This window comes from Salvelinus fontinalis, chromosome 16, assembly GCF_029448725.1.
Source record: "Salvelinus fontinalis isolate EN_2023a chromosome 16, ASM2944872v1, whole genome shotgun sequence".
Classification (NCBI taxonomy): domain Eukaryota; kingdom Metazoa; phylum Chordata; class Actinopteri; order Salmoniformes; family Salmonidae; genus Salvelinus; species Salvelinus fontinalis.
In genome coordinates, this window is record NC_074680.1 from 37,411,692 (window position 1) to 37,432,400 (window position 20,709).

A 20,709-nucleotide genomic window follows, 5' to 3' on the forward strand; every position below is an offset into this window, starting at 1 on the left:
TGACACCCCTCGGACAGAATTCTTCCTGACTAACTTCACTCAACCCAAAGATGTGATGTAAGCCATCAAAGAGATGGCGTGCCTGGGATGCTGCACTAACACAGGTCCTTTCTGCCTTGTATTGTTAGTACACACATAGTACCACATGATGGATGTGGATACTATACAACCAGTGTACAATAGTATTTCCCATTCAAAAAAGAAATGGATTCTAGAGGAATGAGAGGAATATGTGCATTCATTGGGGCAGGTAGTGTTCTCCTGGCATCCTCCAAACCCAGATTAGTAAGTCAGACTGCCAGATGGTGAAGCGTGATGTCACTCCAGAGAACGCGTTTCCACTGCTCCAGAGTCCAATGGCAGTGAGCTTTACACCACTCCATTGCGCATGGTGGTCTTGCTCGGCCATGGAAACCCATTTCATGAAGCTCACGACGAACAGGTCTTGTGCTGACGTTGATTCCAGAGGCAGTTTGGAACTCAGTAGTAAGTGTTGCAACCGAGGACAGACGATTTTTACACGGTACAGCACTCGGTGGTCCCGTTCTGTGAGCTTGTGTGGCCTACCACTTCGCGGCTGAGCCGTTGTTGCTCTTAGACACTTCCACTTCACAATAACGTCACTTACAGTAGACCAGGGCAGCAATTTTACAAACCGACTTGTTGGAAAGGTGGCATCCTATTACAGTGCCATGCTGAAAGTCAATCAGCTCTTCAGTAAGGTCATTCTACTGCCAATGTTTGTCTATGCAGATTGCATGGCTGTTTGCTTGATTTTATACACCAGTCAGCAACTGGTGTGGCTGAAATAGCCGAATCCACTAATTTGAAGGGGTGTCTACATTCTTTTGCGTGTATATACCTATAGATCGGTTAGTGATGAGCAAGGTATTCTTTCTCTTTCAGCCTCGTCAACAATACACTGTAATATAAACCGGTATCACTTCTCAGCTTGATATGGCTTCCAGTTTATTTTGTATACTGTACATCATACCTACAGTACATTTGCATGTTGACCTGTACTTTAAGTAAAGGGGTTTGGGATTTTTTTAAATTGAGAATGGAATGATTCTATATTCTGTATTTATTACTATAATTTCTTTCAATAAAGCCATTTTTCATGCATCTTTTCAATAGATTTTTGTTTCTTGCAAACACAATTAATCCAACGAAACAAGGTTGCATGCATTACAAACAAAAACAGACTTTATGTACAGGTACACCATTTAATATTTATTATAGACATTTTATATACATTATTTTTCAACAGTTTCATTTTGCTATGTGGTACAATCTTTAAAATCTGCTGATTCATAGTTTGTAAATCAAAAACCTTACAAAACTCATCAAAACTCGCAAACTGACCAGAACCTTTTTTTGGAAGACTAGAAAAAATACTTTATTGTATTTATCATGCATTACACAAACAAAAGCATTTAGTTACACCAGAAATTGTAGCATGTTTGAACATAAAATAGTTTTGCAGGATAAAATAGAAAAGTACAATCAAACAAAAGACTGAGTCGTGATTAATCTTGTTTGCTATTCCAATCACTTAAAACAAAATGTTAAAAAATAAAACGGTTACACCCCATGCTTGCTTCAAAGCACTGATTTATAGCATAAAGATGTCTAATAACCTGTGATAAATAAACTCAAATACAGTAAGGTGTACAAAATATCACATAGTGATAGGATGATGCAGTTTATTTGAAAAGAGAGCGCTCTCTCAGGAAGCCATGAACTGTGCTTCTTTTAGTCCTACAGTCTTTACTCATGTGACAAAGCCAGGTAAAAGCAATGTCAGAGATCACATCCTTGGGTTAGGAAGGGCGAGATCACTGAGTGTTTTCAGTGACGGGGGAACAGTAAGATGATGGTTGTGGGGGACATAATGAGTTGTGACGGAGGGTTCAGACCGGGAATAAATATTCCCTTTTTTTTTTATACATAATTTTCAGTGCTGTTATGACAGACTTTATTTATATAAAAAGGATTATAAAAACTAGATTTTTTTTTTTTTTACACAAAAATGTCATGAAACTAATGCTAAAGTGTGAAGTTGACTGACTCTATATTTCACGCTTGACTCATGTTTAGTGTGAACTGAACTGACGCCACAGGGTCCCCCAGTCGGCCCACCAGGGGCTGTGGCCATGTCCTGTTAAATACCCTTTCAACACTAGCAAGCCAAACAAAACCGAGCTGAACTGGTTACAAATCCACCATAGTTACTGGAACCGTGATGAAAATAAAATATCAGAGCCAGCCCTGTATGGTGAGGGGTCAGCCCTGTATGGTGAGGGGTCAGCCCTGTAGTATGAATAAGGTGAAATCTCAATTGTCCCTCGGCCACTGAACTATACCGACAGAACCGATATTAGCTCAGCTCAAACCCAGTCAAAAAGACTACATACACTAGTTTGTTTTACTCCAGCTTTTTAAACTTACAGTAAATTACAGGTAAATGTTGTTGTTTTAGTTTGAAAACAGGATAAAACTGATTGGGCGCTTCTCCACCACCACGCCTGGCATAAGTCCCCTTGGCACCTCGTTTCTGTCAAGTGTTGAGTTCAACATGGATGGGGGTGGAGGGAGGCAGCTTCAATGTAGTGTCATAAAATGCTACTCTTGTTAAACAAGGCAGTGAAGCAGTCCATTCTCTCTCTCAGTGTCTACCCACTCAACCTGGCAGAGCAGCACAGGTCAACTACACAAACACTTTGGCCAGGGCGTCGGCCCCGGCACTTGCTATGTATGCCTTAGACGGGTGGAAGGCAACGTCATAGATGGACTCGTCAGACTTCTTGCGGTGGGCAGTGATCTCCTGCACACAGGTCTTACTGTCCAGGTTCCACAGACGGATAGAGCAGTCGTGGCCTACGGAGGAGGAATGTGTTCAATAGGGAGAAAACATTTCGAAACAGAGGTACTAGCTACCTGAACTCAAAAAGAAGACTTTTCTTGTCCACACAAAACATTTTGCTACAGTGCGAGTGAGCAGTAGTGTTGCTTGTACTTACTTCCTGACATCAGGTAGATCCCGTTGGGGTCCACAGCCAGGCTGGTAACGGCATCCAGGTGGGCCACCATCGCATGGATCACTTTACCTACACGACAGTACAGAGATATGGCAGGCAGACAGACAACAGTCCATAAAGAGATATGGCAGACAGAGACGTAACAGTGAGAGTAACTAGCTAAACAGTGTCCCCTACTGCCCACTTACCCGATTTATTGTCAAAGAACTTGATGTTCCTGTCCTCGTGGGCCGTGATGGTGACCGGCAGGGTGGGGTGACTCACTACCTTGTTGATGTGGTTGGCTGCAGACAGAGCTGAAAACAGAGGATGGGTCAACACAACTCACTATTAATACACCATCTGGAATGAAGACAGTTAAAAGTGTTTACTTCTTCTCTGGGAGGATATATCATATATCTAGCACGGTCACAGGAGAACAACAACAAATAGCAGAATGCAGTATTTAAAGGTTCCCCAGTCCTACCACAGAGCGTAGGGTTAGCATCGCTAGTATGTTAAATAAGGCTCCAGGCTAGGGTTTCCACTAGGTTAGGATTAGGGTTCTAGTCTAAATTGTAGACTTACTGCTCTCCCCCTGACCAGCGAACACCACAGCGGTCTGTGACGTCTCCAGGTCATAGATCACAGCGTTGCCCGTGTTGAAGGACGCCACCATGTGGGCGGGGTCACAGCCGTTGAAGTCCACCGCAGTGGGGATGCCGTGCTCTGTCGAACACACAGACAGAGACACCTGTCAGTTAAAGAGGCTTTTACACCAGTACTCTCTGACCGTGGTCACTTGACATACAGACAAGTGCCAATGTCATGTCAGTGTGGATAACAAGCTCTCCATCACACTACTGGGGAAGTTCAAGTGCACAGTGTTCCTACCTTTCTCTGCATTGTAAGTGCTGATGCATGGGTTCTTCTCCTGGGGGTTCCACAGCTTGACGGTTCCGTCTGCAGAGCAGGACAGCAGGCGGTTCTTGATCCCGCTGTAGGCCAGCCCCCACACGGCGTCTGCGTGGCCCAGCCAGGTTCCAGCCAGGACGCTGGGGTCTGAGGGGACAGGGTCAGTCATACCCATTCAATAAGGGTGGAAAAACAGCTCCGTGATTACTCAATGACGTGATTGGAATAAAGTGAAGAGAAAGTCTACTAGTCAATTCCAATAATATGACAGATGAATGAAAGTATTCCTGACTTCTGTTACTGTGGTCAATGTGTGAAGGCACAGAGGAGAGACAGAATAGTGGCCATGCTAAATGTGCCAACCTTACCGTAGGTGTCATAAGGGTCCACGTTGGAGCTGGGGATGTTCCAGCACTGTATTGTGTGGTCAATCCCTCCACTGTAACACTGCTCTCCACTGGAACTCATAGCCAGGGACAGCACAGGCCCCCTGAGAAGAGGAAAGGGGACTTTTAATAATTTACATCATTATTATACCAGTGAGAGAAAGCCAAATGCAAAACAGTTGTATTGATTAATTACAGCTTTATCCTATTAGGTTGTCTTCTTTACCACTGCACCTTCTGGTAATTAGATACTTACACATGAGCTCTGAACGTGTAAATAGGCTCCACATCAAAAGAGGCACTTCTAGAGAAGAGGAAACAAACAATTCCTTAAAAAGGGTTTTCAGACCCATTTAATCTAATGATACATTCTATAATTCCATAATGACAAGATAATCCAACCATGTAAACAAGTGTGTGTGTGTGTGTGTGTGTGTTTACTTTTTGGCGGGCACAGTCTTCTGCAGGTTCCACAGTTTGAGGGTGTGGTCCTCAGACACGGTGACCAGGACAGGCTCTACAGGATGGAAGGCCAGAGCCCTGACCCCGTCAAAGTGGCTGCGCAGGGTGTACTTGGGATTCCACGTTTTCCTGAACGTGTCCTTATTGGCTGGCAGCTAAAAATAGATCGACCGGACAGGGGAGGAGAAGAGAAGGGCAACTTTAAACAAGTGGGGAGTGAAAAATGGAGACAGCTTGGTGGTGAGTTAGCAAGGGGGAATAGACTGCACTAGAACTACTGGAGGGCGGTATGCCCCTCCACTTCCTAATGACTTGTGATGATTCTGACCAACTATCAAAGCAAGAACATTCCCCCTCTCAACGCTTTGTTATAGAGAGAGATAGAGAAATTAGAGAAAGGAGAGCAAAAGAAAGAGAAAGAGAGAGAGAGAAAAAGACAGAAAAAGTTGCAGCTCTGTAGAAGCCTGGGTCTGTACTGTGTCAATGGTAGGTTACGGGGGACTCTTTGGGAAGATTCACCTATTGGCCACAGCACAGACATTGACCCTTTCTCTCTCAGCTCATTCACTGTCAAGCCACTAACACCTCTGTCTGATCACAGCCAAATTACGATGTTCCTCAAAAGAACAGACATGGAAACAACCACACATTCACAGCCCAGTAAGCTGTAGAACATCAGAAACTCATACAGATGGGGCCAAAACAGCACAGAAGAATACCAGAAAGCAACCTGGAACCAAAATATCCAAACACTCTTAGATAACTTTCTGGATACCACATTCATTCACAGTAAAGAAGGCATCAATATAGCAGTAAAAAACATTAACTAACATACATACATATATGTATATACACACACACACACACACACACACACAAACGGCAAAAGAAGCACAACTGAAATTGATAAAAAACAAAACAAAAAAGACCACAGATGACAAACTGGTTCGATGCAGATTGTAAAAGTATAAGGAAAAAACTTAGAACACTATGCAACCAAAAGCACAGAGACCCAAATAATGGTGAATTACGCCTTCATTACTGTGAGACTTAAACACAATAAAAGTAACCTCAGAACCAAAAAGGCACAGTACAACAGCAAGCAGCTGACACTAATTGAGGAGTCCAAACAAACTTATGGCAAAATTGAAAAAATAATAATCAAAACAAGAGGAATTAGCGATACAAAATGGTGACATATGGACTACCCATTTTAAAACACTCTACAACACCGTTCAAATTGACACAAATGCAGAGCAATGCCAAATTCATGAGAAGTTGAATGGATTAGAAAAAGCTATAAAGGACAATCAAAATCGGACTAGCTCTATAAGAAACTTCAGGCCCTCAAATTTAAAAAAAAAAGCATGCAGGCCCTGATGGCATCCTAAATGAGATGCTCAAACTCACTAGTGCAAAATTTCAATTGGCTATATTAAAACTGTTTAATTTGATCCTGAGTGTAGGTTATTTCCCTGACATCTGGAATCAAGGACTCATAACCCCAATCTTTAAGAACAAAGACAAATTCGACCCTAACAATTACAGAGGCATTTGTGTGAACAGTAACCTGGGGGAGGTTTTCTGTAGTATTATAAATGTAAGAGTTCTAAACTTCCTTAATAAGTACAATGTCTTGAGTAAAAGCCAAATTGGATTTATACCAAAACATCACACAACTGATCATATTTACACCCTACACACCCTGATAGATAAACATAATACCAAAATATTTGCTTGTTTTATCGACTTCCAAAAAGCATTTGATTCCATTTGGCATACAGGACTGTTCTACAAAGTTACTGAAAGTGGTGTAGGAGGTAAAACATATGACATAATTAAATCAAATGTATACTGGCAATACGTGCAGCATTAAAATTGGATTTTTCAGAGAAAATCCAGATCTCAGGGAATGATTCAAGGTTTCAAAGACCTCTCTGATGAGAGTAGGCTACCCGTCCTGTTGGGGGAGGACGCAGAGAGCTGTGGGTTGGCAGCGCACTACATTGCTGCCTGCCATAAGATGAGGGACAGTGTCTGACAGACCAATCAACTTGCACATGTCCTCTACTGTATGTTTATTGTTATTGTTGGATGTTTGGTTATTTTGACCCTAGATTATTGTTGTTACTGTTGTCCTGTTGACAATTTGGATTCTTATTATCTTAATATTGTAAATATCCAAAGTAAGCTTTGGCAATACGTACATTGTTACATCATGCCAATAAAGCACATTTAATTGAATTAAATGAGAAAGAGAGAAGGGAGGGGTTCAAGGGTGATTGAGGATATAGAAGGGCAGGGAGGTGTTCAGGAGAGGATGGGGAGGGGCAGGGGGGTGTTCAGGAGAGGGTGGGGAGGGGCAGGGGGGTGTTCAGGAGAGGGTGGGGAGGGGCAGGGGGGTGTTCAGGAGAGGGTGGGGAGGGGCAGGGGGGTGTTCAGGAGAGGGTGGGGAGGGGCAGGGGGGTGTTCAGGAGAGGGTGGGGAGGGGCAGGGGGGTGTTCAGGAGAGGGTGGGGAGGGGCAGGGGGGTGTTCAGGAGAGGGTGGGGAGGGGCAGGGGGGTGTTCAGGAGAGGGTGGGGAGGGGCAGGGGGGTGTTCAGGAGAGGGTGGGGAGGGGCAGGGAGGTGTTCAGGAGAGGGTGGGGAGGGGCAGGGGGGGTGTTCAGGAGAGCTTGGGGAGGGGCAGGGAGGTATTCAGGAGAGGGTGGGGAGGGGCAGGGAGGTATTCAGGAGAGGGTGGGGAGGGGCAGGGGGGGTGTTCAGGAGAGGGTGGGGAGGGGCAGGGGGGGTGTTCAGGAGAGGGTGGGGAGGGGCAGGGGGGGTGTTCAGGAGAGGGTGGGGAGGGGCAGGGGGGGTGTTCAGGAGAGGGTGGGGAGGGGCAGGGGGGGTGTTCAGGAGAGGGTGGGGAGGGGCAGGGGGGGTGTTCAGGAGAGGGTGGGGAGGGGCAGGGGGGGTGTTCAGGAGAGGGTGGGGAGGGGCAGGGGGGGTGTTCAGGAGAGGGTGGGGAGGGGCAGGGGGGGTGTTCAGGAGAGGGTGGGGAGGGGCAGGGGGGGTGTTCAGGAGAGGGTGGGGAGGGCCAGGGGGGGTGTTCAGGAGAGGGTGGGGAGGGGCAGGGGGGTGTTCAGGAGAGGGTGGGGAGGGGCAGGGGGGTGTTCAGGGTTCAAGGATGGCAGGTGGGAATCGTGGTGCTTACGTCATAGCTGTAGTCGGCGTCGTCATTGGAGACAGTGAGGTCAGCTAGGTCTCCCAGTCCCAGGACACTCTCCAACACGTCATCAGAGCCCATGATAAAGGACTTGCCCCCACCTGAGGGAAACGGTAAGGGCTCGGCTAAGAACAGGACGGAGAGGAGGAGGTTTTATTAAACACCATACAGGCCACACCTAGACAGAGACAGAGATGCTTGGTAACCAAAGAGCTCAGCTCCTCTCAGCAGGGTGCTAAAACATTCACCTAAATGGGAAAGACTGCAGCACACTAAGCTGCTAGACAGAAAATATTATCTTGCCATGTTAAACACTAGTAGAAAGTTAAGTATTCCCCAGGGTAGACGTCAAAGACTGAGTAAAAAATGTTGATGCGTGCAATGAAACAATTTCTGCATAGTGCATTTCCTGATTGCTAAACTTCTAATAGTTTGCTTAATTTCAATTTGTGACAAAACAAGCAAGTATAGTGTAGGAAATTATTGTACCATCTAAAACGCTATGAAATATATTTTCCATAGCCCCAAAATATGATATTTTCAGCTGATGTACAAAACCGAAAAGGTGCAAAAATTAAACTTAACCCCGTCTAAAAACCGGAAGCATAGAACTAGCGCACATAGAACAGACCTACTGCTTCTTAGACTTGCTATCAATGAGCATGACAAATTTATAACATACAATTCTATGTGAATTTGGTCAGGTCGCCCAAAAAGTTACATATTGCAGCTTTAATGAGGAGAAGCAATGACACAGGTTAGGCCTCCTGCACAAAACTAAAACAAATAGACCAGCACTGTATAGAACAGGGTTCATTTCATGACTAATGAGCCTGACTGGTGCTCTGTACGCAACTCTTTCTCTCAGCCACTGTGAAGCGTTGTGCTGAGAGTAATGTTGAGAGAAGTGCTGCCTGAGGGTACTGTGACTGACCCTAGAGTCTGTGATTAGAACAGGGCATGCAGCAGCAGTGAGGTGTGTGTGGCAGGGCTCAGAATATCCTGTGCACAAGTGAGGAAGAATGCTGACGCAGCATTGGCGCAATTGAGATTCCACAGGGTGGGCCTTTCTTGATGCAGATTAGAATAACCCCCCACCCCAGTTCAATTATTATCTACCACTGGCCCACACATAGACATGTATCCTCTACCTAACACACGCACACAGTCCACAGATCTCCTACCAAACACCCATATTGGCTAACAAATTAGACTTGGCGCATTTATGCCAAATGGACATGGTGCAAAATGGGGTATAACCAGTAAATTCTTTAGAGTCTGAGAAGTTGGGGGAGAGGGGTGCTAAGCTGACATATGGAATTGTTTAAAAAAAATGGCCATACTATGTATGATTAGGCTATTTGATTTGGAATTTTAGGACCCCTTTAGGTATAAAAAAAAATATATATTTACATTTTGGCCTTTACTAATAAAGCCCATAGAAAGGGATTTAATAACACATTCATACATGGCAAAAAGGACAATCAAAAAATACTTCATAAGAAACATCTAGGATTTAAAAAATTGGTTTAACTTTTTTTTTAAACAGACATTTAACCCTTTTTTGGGGTATGCACAAAACTACCTTCATACTTCCATTCGTTTTTTAAAACTTGTACTGGTTACCTTCAGACAAGTTCCGTGACACTTGTGGAGGTCGGAGAGCAAAACATGTGTTCGTGAGAATCTCCTCTTCCACAGTGGGTTCCCATTAGCTTGTACGTCAAACCGTACTTACACTACAGACATTTTCTTAAGAATAGCGATTTCTGGGATATCTCATGGTGTGACAAACACCTCTTTGGCTCTGCCACCTTTTACAACAGATGCAGAAGTGCAACACCGCCGGATGCGGTGGATTGAGACACATCCGCGGCAAAAATATCTGAGATCTCTAGTTTAAACGGACAGATTTTGATGGGGTTATTTTTGTTATGTAATTTAGACTGACGCACCGGTGCAGCAAACGACTCCAGGGAGTTTAATGCAACTAAATGTCATCTACATAATCCCCAAAAGTTATTATTTATCATGAGGGCCATAAACAATAATTAGTAATGCTGCATACTCCAAGAAAGGTTATAATCTCACCTGTCCTGTAAAAATTGTTATAAATTGCTGAGGTGTAGTCACTTCTGAGGACACAAGCTCATGTACACAGTACAAATGATAGAAATATGAAATACAGTATTGATGTATTTCCTATTCAACTAAACTGTATGAATAAGACTTGAAATGATACATGCTTTCAAAATATAGCATTATCAAATGATAAAACGACTAACCTTCCGTATAACTGTAAAATACACATTTGTATGTTTAGTGTTAGAGAAAATAGGCATACTTTCTGAAGGTCTCACTTGATCACCGCTATTGCTGTGAAAATCTCACCGAGTTCTAGCTTCCTGAACTTCTTAGGAACTTGCCTTTCATCTCATATTAATATTATCCATCTATTACAAACAAAGTGTTATATAGATTTTTTTTTAAATCGATTAATTATTGTAGATGAATGGCTATAAATTGATCCCTGAATGTGCAACCATGATGAAACCACTCTCTCCTGCTGTGCAACAATGTAATGATTGCAGACATGTCAGTGGCTGTCTTCAGCCAGGACTTGATGGACGGTCAGAAGAGCAATGAAATGGTAGGAGGGACATCCCAGCTTCAAGTGCTTTCAGATTTCACATCCTATTCCACACAGGCTCAGAAAACATACTCTGTCAGTGGGAACAAGGGCTATCGCTCAATGCAAGGCATTTCGATCTACTCTGTCCACATATTTTATTATTGAAAATGACGGTCAGAAACGGTACCAGAACCATGCAGGTCCACTAAACAGAGGACTTTACATCTATAAGTTAGCTCTCAGCAGCTAGTGAGATAGGTATCTGATATCCTCTTACCCCATTCGGTCCCGTCCCCTGAACTCCGGGCCTCCCCCGCTCCCTCTCCATCCTCAGAATTCACCAGGAAGTCAAACTCCTTCAGAGCCTCCTCTGTGTCGGGGTCATCTGGAAGGTCAGAGGCCAGGCCCTCGTTCCCAACCTGGACAGAGGACAAACAGTCAGGTCTGGCACAGTGGGATTATAAGATATAGAGTTAATACAATAATTGTATTAAAAGTTTTTTTTTAACTTACTTTTATATTACAAGTATTGTATATTTTACAATACTTCTATTTTCCATATTCGATTTTAGGAGACTAGTGCTTGGTATGTTCGTTCCATATGCTCTTGTACCAATGTAATTGTGTTGACTTCTTTAACACAGCAGGCATTTAAAGGTTCTCTCTTGATGAATATCAACATTTAGAATCAGGTCTGAAGAAACTAGTCTGGTGTCAAGAACACCGCTTTGGTCTTAGTAAGCCATTATTACAACCATTTACACAGTGATGACAGCGGCAGTACATTTAGAACAGCATTAGGAATGGTCTTTTCACTTATGACCAGATGTAATCATCTGTAGCAAAGAGGTTTTCACCTTTATCTTATGCTTTTTTATTGTGTGTTTGCCACTGTCTATATCCTCCATCAGGTCTCCTTCCTCATCATCATCTTCATCACTGTCCTCTGCGTTTTCTAAGAAGTTAAATGTTTCCAGAACATCTCCTGGATTCCTAGTAAAACAGGTAGAAAACTATTTAGAGCAATTCATCACTGTGGATGATTTGATTATTCACATACATGGCACAGGTCTGGATGATGCATCTAATGCTATTCAGAGCAGACGGTTCTGAGCACAGAGGCAGAATGTACAGAATCAATCAGAAATCTGCTATCTGGGAAGTCGCCAGGAAAAGTGAACAACATTGTGTCAGTTGGATAACACCAATTCCTTCAGACAGTCACTGAAGTCAGTGGCAGTATGCATGATCAGATGAGGCCTACCTACCTACCTTTTCATATCGTGTCCCTTTCGTTTGGCTGGAGACTCCCCTCCATTGAGGATCTGATCCAGGTTCCTGTTTTCCACGGAGCCATTCTGCTCTGAGCTGGACAGGCCCAGTAACGAACGCACTCTCTGAGACCGCACATCTAGTATTGTGTCCGTGTAACCTACTTCCTGAAGATATCTGTTGGGACAGAAAATTACACATAAAAATGACTTAGCTAACTAAGTAAACCTGGGCACGTATTCCTAAAGCGTCTCAGAGTTGGAGTGCTGCTGTAGGATCAGTTTGACCTTTTAGATCATAAGGAATAAGATGAGACAAGTTGGACCTTATCCTAGATCAGCACTCCTATTCTGAGATGCAGGCCCGGATGGGAATTCATCTTGATCAATAAGTAAGCGTGTTAGCTGCATGAGAGGCCCTGTAAACCGTGTGTGCTGTCTGTAGAGTACTCACTGTCTGAGGAGTTGTCTGCCCTGTTTCCACGTCAGCTGACTATTCTGAGGTAGAGCAGGGACCTCTGTGTCTTTGGTATCTTCTGTAAACACAATAGAAACGTTAATGAAACTGCTGTATAGCTAGCTGTATGTCAACATATTATATTTGTCATCATTATGTTTTATTGCAGTTCAGAGGAGGTCCGTACCTGATTCAAAGCTGGGCATCTTAACTTCACCTTGATTTAATTCTGTTCCATATTTTAATTTGTGGTATTTTGCTCTAGTAGTGTAAAGACAAAGTAAAGAGATTAGTACATGTGGCGAGATAATAAAGCATACTTTGCAGTTATGCACAACATTTACAGGCAATGTATAAATGTCAGGCATTGAGGTAAATGAGACGAAGATTGAAATGGGCCTTACATGGACTCATGTAAAAAGTGATTAGGTAATAGGTATAGACTCACCTTTCTTGCTTTAATGCATATTCTAACATCTTTATTCTTCGAACTAGATCATTCTTTAAATTTTCTTGACCCTTCCTTTCTCCTTGTAGGAATGCTATTCGAGCCTGAAAGAAACAAGAGAAGAAAAAAATAAGAAATACGTTTAGCGTCTGCCGATAAAGTCAACATTATATTCTCAACTTTGATAGCACTACACATTAAAAGTAATATTTTGTGGTGTATCAAACACTACTGAATTATTTAACATCAGATCTGTTTCCAGAGGCAGCAACAACTTCATCACCTAGTACTACCACTCTTCCTCTTGTCCTCATATTCCATTCAAAAAATTAATCCATCAAATCTTTGTATTAAATTCAACTTGAATTATTCACACAAACAACCCACATGTAGGGGCTTACTATTCCAGCTAGGGACCCTGTACAACAGTGGTCACTAACCTTTTCTGAGTCAAGATCACTTTCGCAGTCAAAAAAGCAAGCAGAGATCTACATGACTTTAAAAAATATATGACATTAACCTAATAACAGTTCTGTAGGAATGAGGTTTGTGCAGTAGGCCTAATACATTATCACAGCATATTGGCTATATGCCTGGCCTGCAAATATTGTTCTTCTCAGACCACATTATATATCAAAACTCGAGCTTTGATAACAAAATAGATCAGTTGGTGAAGCACTTGTGAGGCACAGCTTAGCATAATTTGAAATAACTAACTTTTTAATTTTTTTTACTGGACTGATGGCTGATGGTCATGGTGCGGTCAAGCCAACAGGGAACTCTGGGAAAAATCGAGGTCAAAGATAAATGACTTCAGTGAACTTCAGGTCGAAAGTCGGAGCTCTCGAAAGATGCCAGAGGTTTCAAGTTGGATTACAGTTTCCCAAAAAATTCCCAGTCGGATCTAGTTTTTTCCGAGTTCCCAGTTGTCTTGAACACACTGAAGTCGGATATTTGAGTTCCCAGTTGTTTTTAACATGGCAATAGTCACGGCAGATGGAGAGCAGCAAAGGGTCTGCCTCAGTCCCTGCGCTCTCCTTCATTTCCACCGGTGATTGACCAGAGAGAGGAGAGACAGTCTTCCACCTGATGACGAACCTCAAGTGGCACAGCATCTGCCTCAGCACAAATTCATGTTGTTTCTATGACTAGAGAAAGTGAAATACTCCTCGTTATTAAAATAGCTAATAACAAAAACGCAGGGCTATCGATACACTTGGCTACTCACTCATTGCAGCTGCAGCGCGAGTGGAAGTAGAGAAGTGCATTTAATGTTTTGTAATTGTGTTTAATAAGAACTATTGACAGTGCTGAATAAAACTTAACATAAACTCATACAAACATCAGCTCTTTGCTGCATTCTTTGACAGTCTCTCACTGGTCATGGTTTAAAATGTTATGAAATCTCACGTAGGCTACTAAAAAACTTTGCTGTGGCCGGGGTCATGGAAGCTGAAGGTAGGCACAGTGATTTGTCCTATCCGATTGGCCAGCGCAGTAAGTGCACTGGACTTAGCCACAGATCTCCTGGTCCACCGGGTAGGCGGAGACAAATTAAAATGGTTAAAAACAGGAACACTTTGCTTACCCGGTGCACAGGGCTTCTGAATTAAGTGCATCTACCACCAACCACACAAAACAAAGAAAAAAGAAGAGCAAGCCTTTATGCTTTTATCAGTGGCTTTTCAACAGAAATGTTTGGTGATGGACTAGGAATGCCTTGAACCATGTTAGTTTATTGGTGAAGTGGACACCAAGGAACTTGAAGCTCTCAACCTGCTCCACTACAGCCCCGCCGATGAGAATGGGGGCGTGCTCTGTCGTCTTTTTCCTGTAGTCCACAATCATCTCCTTTGTCTCTCCCTCAACGTGTTCAAGACAAAGGAGATGATTGTGGACTGTTGTGAAGATGGCACAACAAAACCTATTCCCCCTTAGGAGACAAAAGATTTGGCATAGGTCCTCAGATCCTCAAAATGTTCGACAGCTGCACCATCGAGAGCATCCTGATTGGTTGCGTCACTGCCTGGTATGGCAACTGCTCAGCCTCCGACCGCAAGGCACTACAGAGGGTAGTGCGAACGGCACAGTACATCACTGGGGCCAAGCCTCCTGCCATCCAGGACCTCTTTACCAGGCGGTGTCACAGGAAGGCTCTAAACATTTTCAAAGACTCCAGCCACCCTAGTCAGACTGTTCTCTCTGCTACCGCACGGCAAGCGGTACCAAAGTGCCAAGTCTAGGTCCAAGAGGCTTCTAAACAGCTTCTACCCCCAAAACATAAGACTCCTGAACATCTAATCAAACGCCTACCCAGACTATTTGCATTGCCCCACCCCTTTAACACCGCTGCTACTCTCTGTTGTTATCAACTTTAATAACTCTACCTACATGTTACCTCGACTAACCAGTGCCACCGCACATTGACTCTGTACCCCCCCTGTATATAGTCTCGCTATTGTTATTTTACTGCTGTTCTTTAAGTTCTTGTTACTTTTATTTCTTATTCGTATATATTTTTTAAAACGGCATTGTTGGTTAGGGGCTCATAAGTAAGCATTTCACTTTAAGGTCTACACCTGTTGTATTTGGTGCATTTGACTATTGAAATTTGATTTAGAGATCAACCAGTTGTTTGTGATCAAACGGTTGGTGACCACGGCTGTACAACATTGACCTTAGACATTTTAAATTTCTCTCTAAGAGTCACTGTGGATGCAAAAATAGAGCTAAACTAACAAAAAGCTGGGGCCTCCCGGGTGGCACAGTGGTCTAGGTGCTAACTGCGCCACCAGAGTCTCTGGGTTCGCCCCCAGGCTCTGTCGCAGCCGGCCGCGACCGGGAGGTCCGTGGGGCGACGCACAACTGGGCTAGCGTCGTCCGGGTTAGGGAGGGTTTGGCCGGTAGGGATTTCCTTGTCTCATCGCGCTCCAGCGACTCCTGTGGCGGGCTGGGCGCAGTGCCCGCTAACCAAGGGGGCCAGGTGCACGGTGTTTCCTCCGACACATTGGTGCGGCTGGCTTCCGGGTTGGAGGCGCGCTGTGTTAAAGAACCAGTGCGGCTTGGTTGGGTTGTGCCTCGGAGGACGAATGGCTTTCGACCTTCGTCTCTCCCGAGCCCGTACGGGAGTTGTAGCGATGAGACAAGATAGTAATTACTAGCGATTGGATACCACGAAAATTGGGGAGAAAAGGGGATAAAATTTATTTAAAAATAAAAAAAATAAAAAAAATAAAAAAAACGAACAAAAAGCTATAAGGCACAGATGAATTGGGGGAACCTTGGTATAGACCTGGCGGGTCAGGGTAGGACTGCAATTAGCAGTGTGTCTGACTATCCTCAGATCAGCAGGCCCAGGTTGTAACACAGGCCTCTCTAGCACCATCACCCCTGTAGGCGTGTTCAGTTCATACAGAACTATTTAGCTGGCCCTCTTCTCCTGCTCAACTCTGTACTGCTAGGGAGTACTGAGCAGCTGTGAAACCCAATGCCATTTAAAGGGTAGCAGGCATGGGGTATTTTTAGTCAGCCGCCCCTTGACTGTAGGGGCAGTGCTCGACTTGGGCAGGAGCTCATGGAAGCAGAGTACCAGCACTTCAAATGTTCTACTGCTTGAGCTCCTGCACCTATATAGAATATTAGACAGCTGCCCCTAAAAACCCCTCTCTTGACTGTTTGGGTGTCATGGTTCCCATAGCGACCCAGTTGTAAATTGACAGGTAAACCGGAGACCGATTTCCATTCCGTAGTCATGGAGACTGAGAAAGTGTGGTGCCCTGGCTCTGACATAGTGACTCCACATCTTGGGCCACCGGCTAGCTTACATAACAGTTCCTTTGCTCTGGTATTAGACCATACCAGCAAAGAAAACACTATGGCGGATCTGAACCATTGACTCACCTGGTCTAGTCACTCCCTCACAGTAATAAGATAAGACATAAGTCCACATTCAAGGAAAGAAGGAGATGTAACTCTCTACAGGAAAACATGGGAGAACTGGGGTCAATTTTAACAATAGGATTCACTTCAGTCGACTGAGATCAGGTCTCTTAAACAGAACAGTAATATTTTGTGTACGATATTCTCTTCCTTTTGCCTGCTTTCTTGGTAAGCAAGTCCAAGGGCCAAATGAACGTCTTGCTATTACCAAAAGCATGGGAGGTCTGGCCAGTCAATGTTAGCTAGAGGGAGAAGGAAGGTTTCAGCTGAACGAACAGCTGTGTACACACTGGAACCAACTCAACAGCCAGGGGACAGAGTAGTCTGTTACACAAGCATGCTACTAGCTCTGCAGATACAGCTGGCTACAACCTTCAAAGAAATATCACTGTATGTGTAGATTTAATATACAGCTCAAATCTAAGAGGGCATACTAATTAGTCAATTTGTTAACCTCACTTTTCAATATCCCTGATAGGAGCATGGCAGACATAGTTACAAATACAGTACACTAATCAGAGATCAAATCTCAACTATAATCATAGTTTAAATGTTACAGCACTACTGCTAAAACCACTTTGGGAATCCCCCCTGCCCGAAGGACCACACTTCAGATACCACCTCAAACCAATCCCAGTGCAGCTAGCAAAGCCAGTATAGGCCTAGCTGCTATGTATGTGTGAGGTCACAGCGTTGAGATGTGTAATGGTCAGACTGGGGACACAGCGTGAGCTCACAGACCCAAGTTAACATACTGACAAAGGAATGGGCTGTATTGGAACAGGAATAGACATTGCCGCCTTTTGGAGCTTTGTTGTCCCCAACGTATCATATACCTACCACTTCACTGCAAAGGAACACCGCTTAGGCCTATTCACACATTTGGATACATTTAGGGCTGTATTTTGGATTCGCCTGTCTGTCTACTTGTTTGTGTTTTTGTGTATAAAAGCCATCTTGCTTCAATAAACAACGAATAAACATAAGTCAGTGAACTCATATTTTCAACTATCTAGGTTTCACAACGCTGGCCTAAAAATAATACCTTATTATCAGACAAGACTGAAACTGTCAAATGCATACACACAGTTTGCACAGTTTTTAGAACCGAGGTAGTCCATTAAGTAGAACAGCTATTTTCAGCGTGTCTACTTATAGATGTTATGTATAACCAAGAAAGAACTGTGGAAGTAAATGGCAGTGTACTACTAATTAACACTGATGCTTTAAGGATAGAGTGCTGACATAATTGTGCACCAACATACACATCCTGAGGAAACACCTGCGCCCAGTGGAAAAATACATCACCCACCAAATCAAGCACAATGAAAGAATGGCGTGAATAATAAATTATTTCTGTGTGTGCAGTCAGTGTACTAAGGTATGAATATAGGCCTACATTGAGTTAGTGATTTCAATTTCATCAAGAGAGAACAGCATGTTATCAGTTGGATAACATAATCCTGTCAAACCTTCATTGTGGTGTTTAAATACTCAGCATCAACATATCAAAAATAAAACCCAGATAGAACAATCACTGTGTCTGTGTGTTAATAAACATTTTATTTCCAAGACAGATTCTGAATAGAAAGGGCCCTGTCAGTCTACCATTTCTCTGTCTGTCTGCCTGCCTGTCTTCTACAGTCAGGGCAAAGGAAGAACAGAGCACATAAGAATGGTTCATAATATGCCCTGGATGTCTCAGTGACCTATAAAGCCTGATTTAACCCAGATACTTCCAGGCCTGATGCGACTGCTGTGGACATTGAAGTGATTTGTGCTAACAAAGCTAACTGCTTGTGGCTGGACCGCAAAGCAACTCAAACAATAGGAAAGGTTCAGCTGACCAAAATAATCTAGGCTGTGAGCTTGCTTCAATAATTTAAAATTTAAATAATGTGACCAAGACAGAAGTTCAGAAAGCATACACTGATTCATATTGTTTTATCAATAAAAAGTTTAACAATATAACAGCATATGGTTCTGCCAAATTAGGCAGGTCATAGGCTACTACTTTATGTTGACAAGACAATTATCTATCATATTGCACTTCAAATACGGACTAAGTGAAATGTAAAAAAATATATAAAAATACCTAAGACATAAACCCTTAATCAAATCAAATGTATTTATTATAGCCCTTCTTACATCAGCTGATATCTCAAAGTTCTGTACAGAAACCCAGCCTAAAACCCCAAACAATGCAGATGTAGAAGCACATGCAGTGCCCTAAATCGGGCTCGTTTTTCGGTCATCTAGTGAGGCACCCAATTACAGGGTCATAACATGTAGTTTTGTCACTTCACTAGTCCTGAGGGGAAATACACAGAGCACTACAGGGATGCGGAAGACTGTCCTGCTTTCTATCCATTTCAGTCTCTTGACTGGTGAGTCATGCTGAAGGCATGTGTCACTGAGCAAGTCAGTAAAGTCTGCCTCCACCTCACCTGGCCTGGGTTGTGTTCAAACAAAGCAGTACTCTACTCTCTGTCCCAGGAATTTCAACACTTCCACATTCATTATTATTACAATCATAAAACTGAACCAACATTCCCTTCAATCTCTGCATTCTGCAAGACAGAATTATCACTTAGCTGATGTCATAAACTTGTTATAACAAAACCGTGCAAAATGTAAAAAATACGCACAAAAATAATTAATAATTCCTAGCCGATGGCATCCGTGAAACAAACAACTATAAAAGTAATGTAGCTAGATAGCGAACTAGCTAAGTCTAAAGCCACAGATGTTTGTTTTTTTACCGTTCGATCGTAAAGTGCATAGCCACTGTCAGACTGTGTGGGGCCTTGACAGCTAGCTAGCTTTGTTGACGTTAGCTTGCTAACAACAGGCACGAGCCATCTGACTGGCATCAGACTATGGGATTTTCGATTTGTTTGAAATAAACTTTAAAAAATATATTTGTTAAAAATATTGCACTACTGATATGATCAATAAAATGGGATTTATTCCTATTCAAGATCGATGGTTACTTAACGTGATTCAAGAAGACCCAGCCAAGTCGTCGCCATAATGACCAAACCAAAATGGCTCCTAGTCTCGGAGATTAGTTGACTGTCAGTGGTTTGATTAGATCATTCTGTAGTTCAACGACTCTAAATTGGAATACCACAACAACAAGAGTTAACATTATTAATAAAATCACGTGTAAGACATTGCAAACACATCAACCTGATGATGTTCCACTGTAAAAAAAGAGTGACAAAGCTTGCCATCCTGCTGTGTGCTAAGCTAACGTTAGCTATTTAACGTTACCTGTTATCCGTGACTAGCTAGCTGGTGGTGGTATTTGATAACTAACATAATCAAGTTGGGCGGACAAACTACAGTAGACGTTTATCTATCGAAGCATGGCCACTGTATGCAAAGGGTGTAAAACAAATGTTGCACACTATCCAGGCAAAATGCATTGTTGCTCAATATAATGTTTATTTAACTAGCTAAGGTAACGTTAACCAAGTTAGCTTGCTACCTGAAGTTCGGCCCTTTCCACTTCCCAATGAGCTCTCTCCATTTCGAATCTGGCCCATTCGTGCTGGATATAATGTAGAATACCGGGGATGGTATACTGCTGTGGCCGTGGCATCTCGTCATGCTGCTGCCCCATCCCTGAGCCACCTCCACCACCGATTTGGGGATTAGCGTTATTATTCCCCTGCGGTTGTTGCTGAGGTCTTGGGGCGGCCATTCCAACTCCTCCTCCGCCGGGGTGTTCATCCATTTTTAAGAAGAGGAAAGTCCCAGCACAATTTGCTGCTTGAATTCGCCCCCCTCCCCCTTTCAGTTCACTATTCCCGTATGGATTTGACGATACCTTTCCCTGAAATTCCTCGGCGACTGTAGTGAGACAGGGCTATGTTTTAAACTTGCTCTCAGTGTACTGATTTAACGACCGCCATTAGTCCGATCCTTGGATATGAGTCTATTCTACTTACTGCGGGGGTGAGGAAGA

The 20,709-nt window shown here is 43.3% G+C and overlaps 1 protein-coding gene across 3 annotated transcripts; it reads right to left on the reverse strand.

The window, feature by feature from the left end:
* Positions 1 to 1,218: 1,218 nt before the first annotated feature.
* On the reverse strand, positions 1,219 to 20,689 carry LOC129813112 (striatin-3-like). Of its 3 annotated transcripts, none has more exons than XM_055865304.1 (16): positions 20,230 to 20,689; positions 12,798 to 12,901; positions 12,537 to 12,610; positions 12,347 to 12,425; positions 11,894 to 12,070; positions 11,479 to 11,614; positions 10,899 to 11,040; positions 7,978 to 8,114; positions 4,763 to 4,938; positions 4,578 to 4,625; positions 4,304 to 4,425; positions 3,915 to 4,082; positions 3,609 to 3,749; positions 3,230 to 3,337; positions 3,024 to 3,110; positions 1,219 to 2,880 (listed from the first exon to the last, which is right to left on the reverse strand). In XM_055865304.1, the coding sequence occupies exons 1-16, from the start codon at positions 20,476 to 20,478 to the stop codon at positions 2,711 to 2,713; spliced, it is 2,118 nt and encodes a 705-aa protein (XP_055721279.1). In that variant the 5' UTR covers positions 20,479 to 20,689; the 3' UTR covers positions 1,219 to 2,710. The 3 variants fall into 3 exon arrangements, with proteins under 3 accessions (XP_055721279.1, XP_055721278.1, XP_055721280.1); XM_055865303.1 differs by having other exon boundaries at positions 12,347 to 12,428; XM_055865305.1 differs by lacking the exon at positions 20,230 to 20,689 and adding an exon at positions 19,735 to 19,831 and having other exon boundaries at positions 12,347 to 12,428.
* Positions 20,690 to 20,709: the final 20 nt, after the last annotated feature.

Bases quoted from the DNA above. Each gene is read 5' to 3' on its own strand.
- LOC129813112 (XM_055865303.1), bottom strand. From the start codon at position 20,478: ATGGATGAACACCCCGGCGGAGGAGGAGTTGGAATGGCCGCCCCAAGA. The intron at 12,902-20,229 runs GTAGCAAGCTAA...TGTTTCTTTCAG, and splicing joins TGGAAAGGGCCGAACTTCAG to GCTCGAATAGCATTCCTACA. The intron at 4,426-4,577 runs GTAAGTATCTAA...TCCTCTTCTCAG, and splicing joins TACACGTTCAGAGCTCATGT to GGGGCCTGTGCTGTCCCTGG.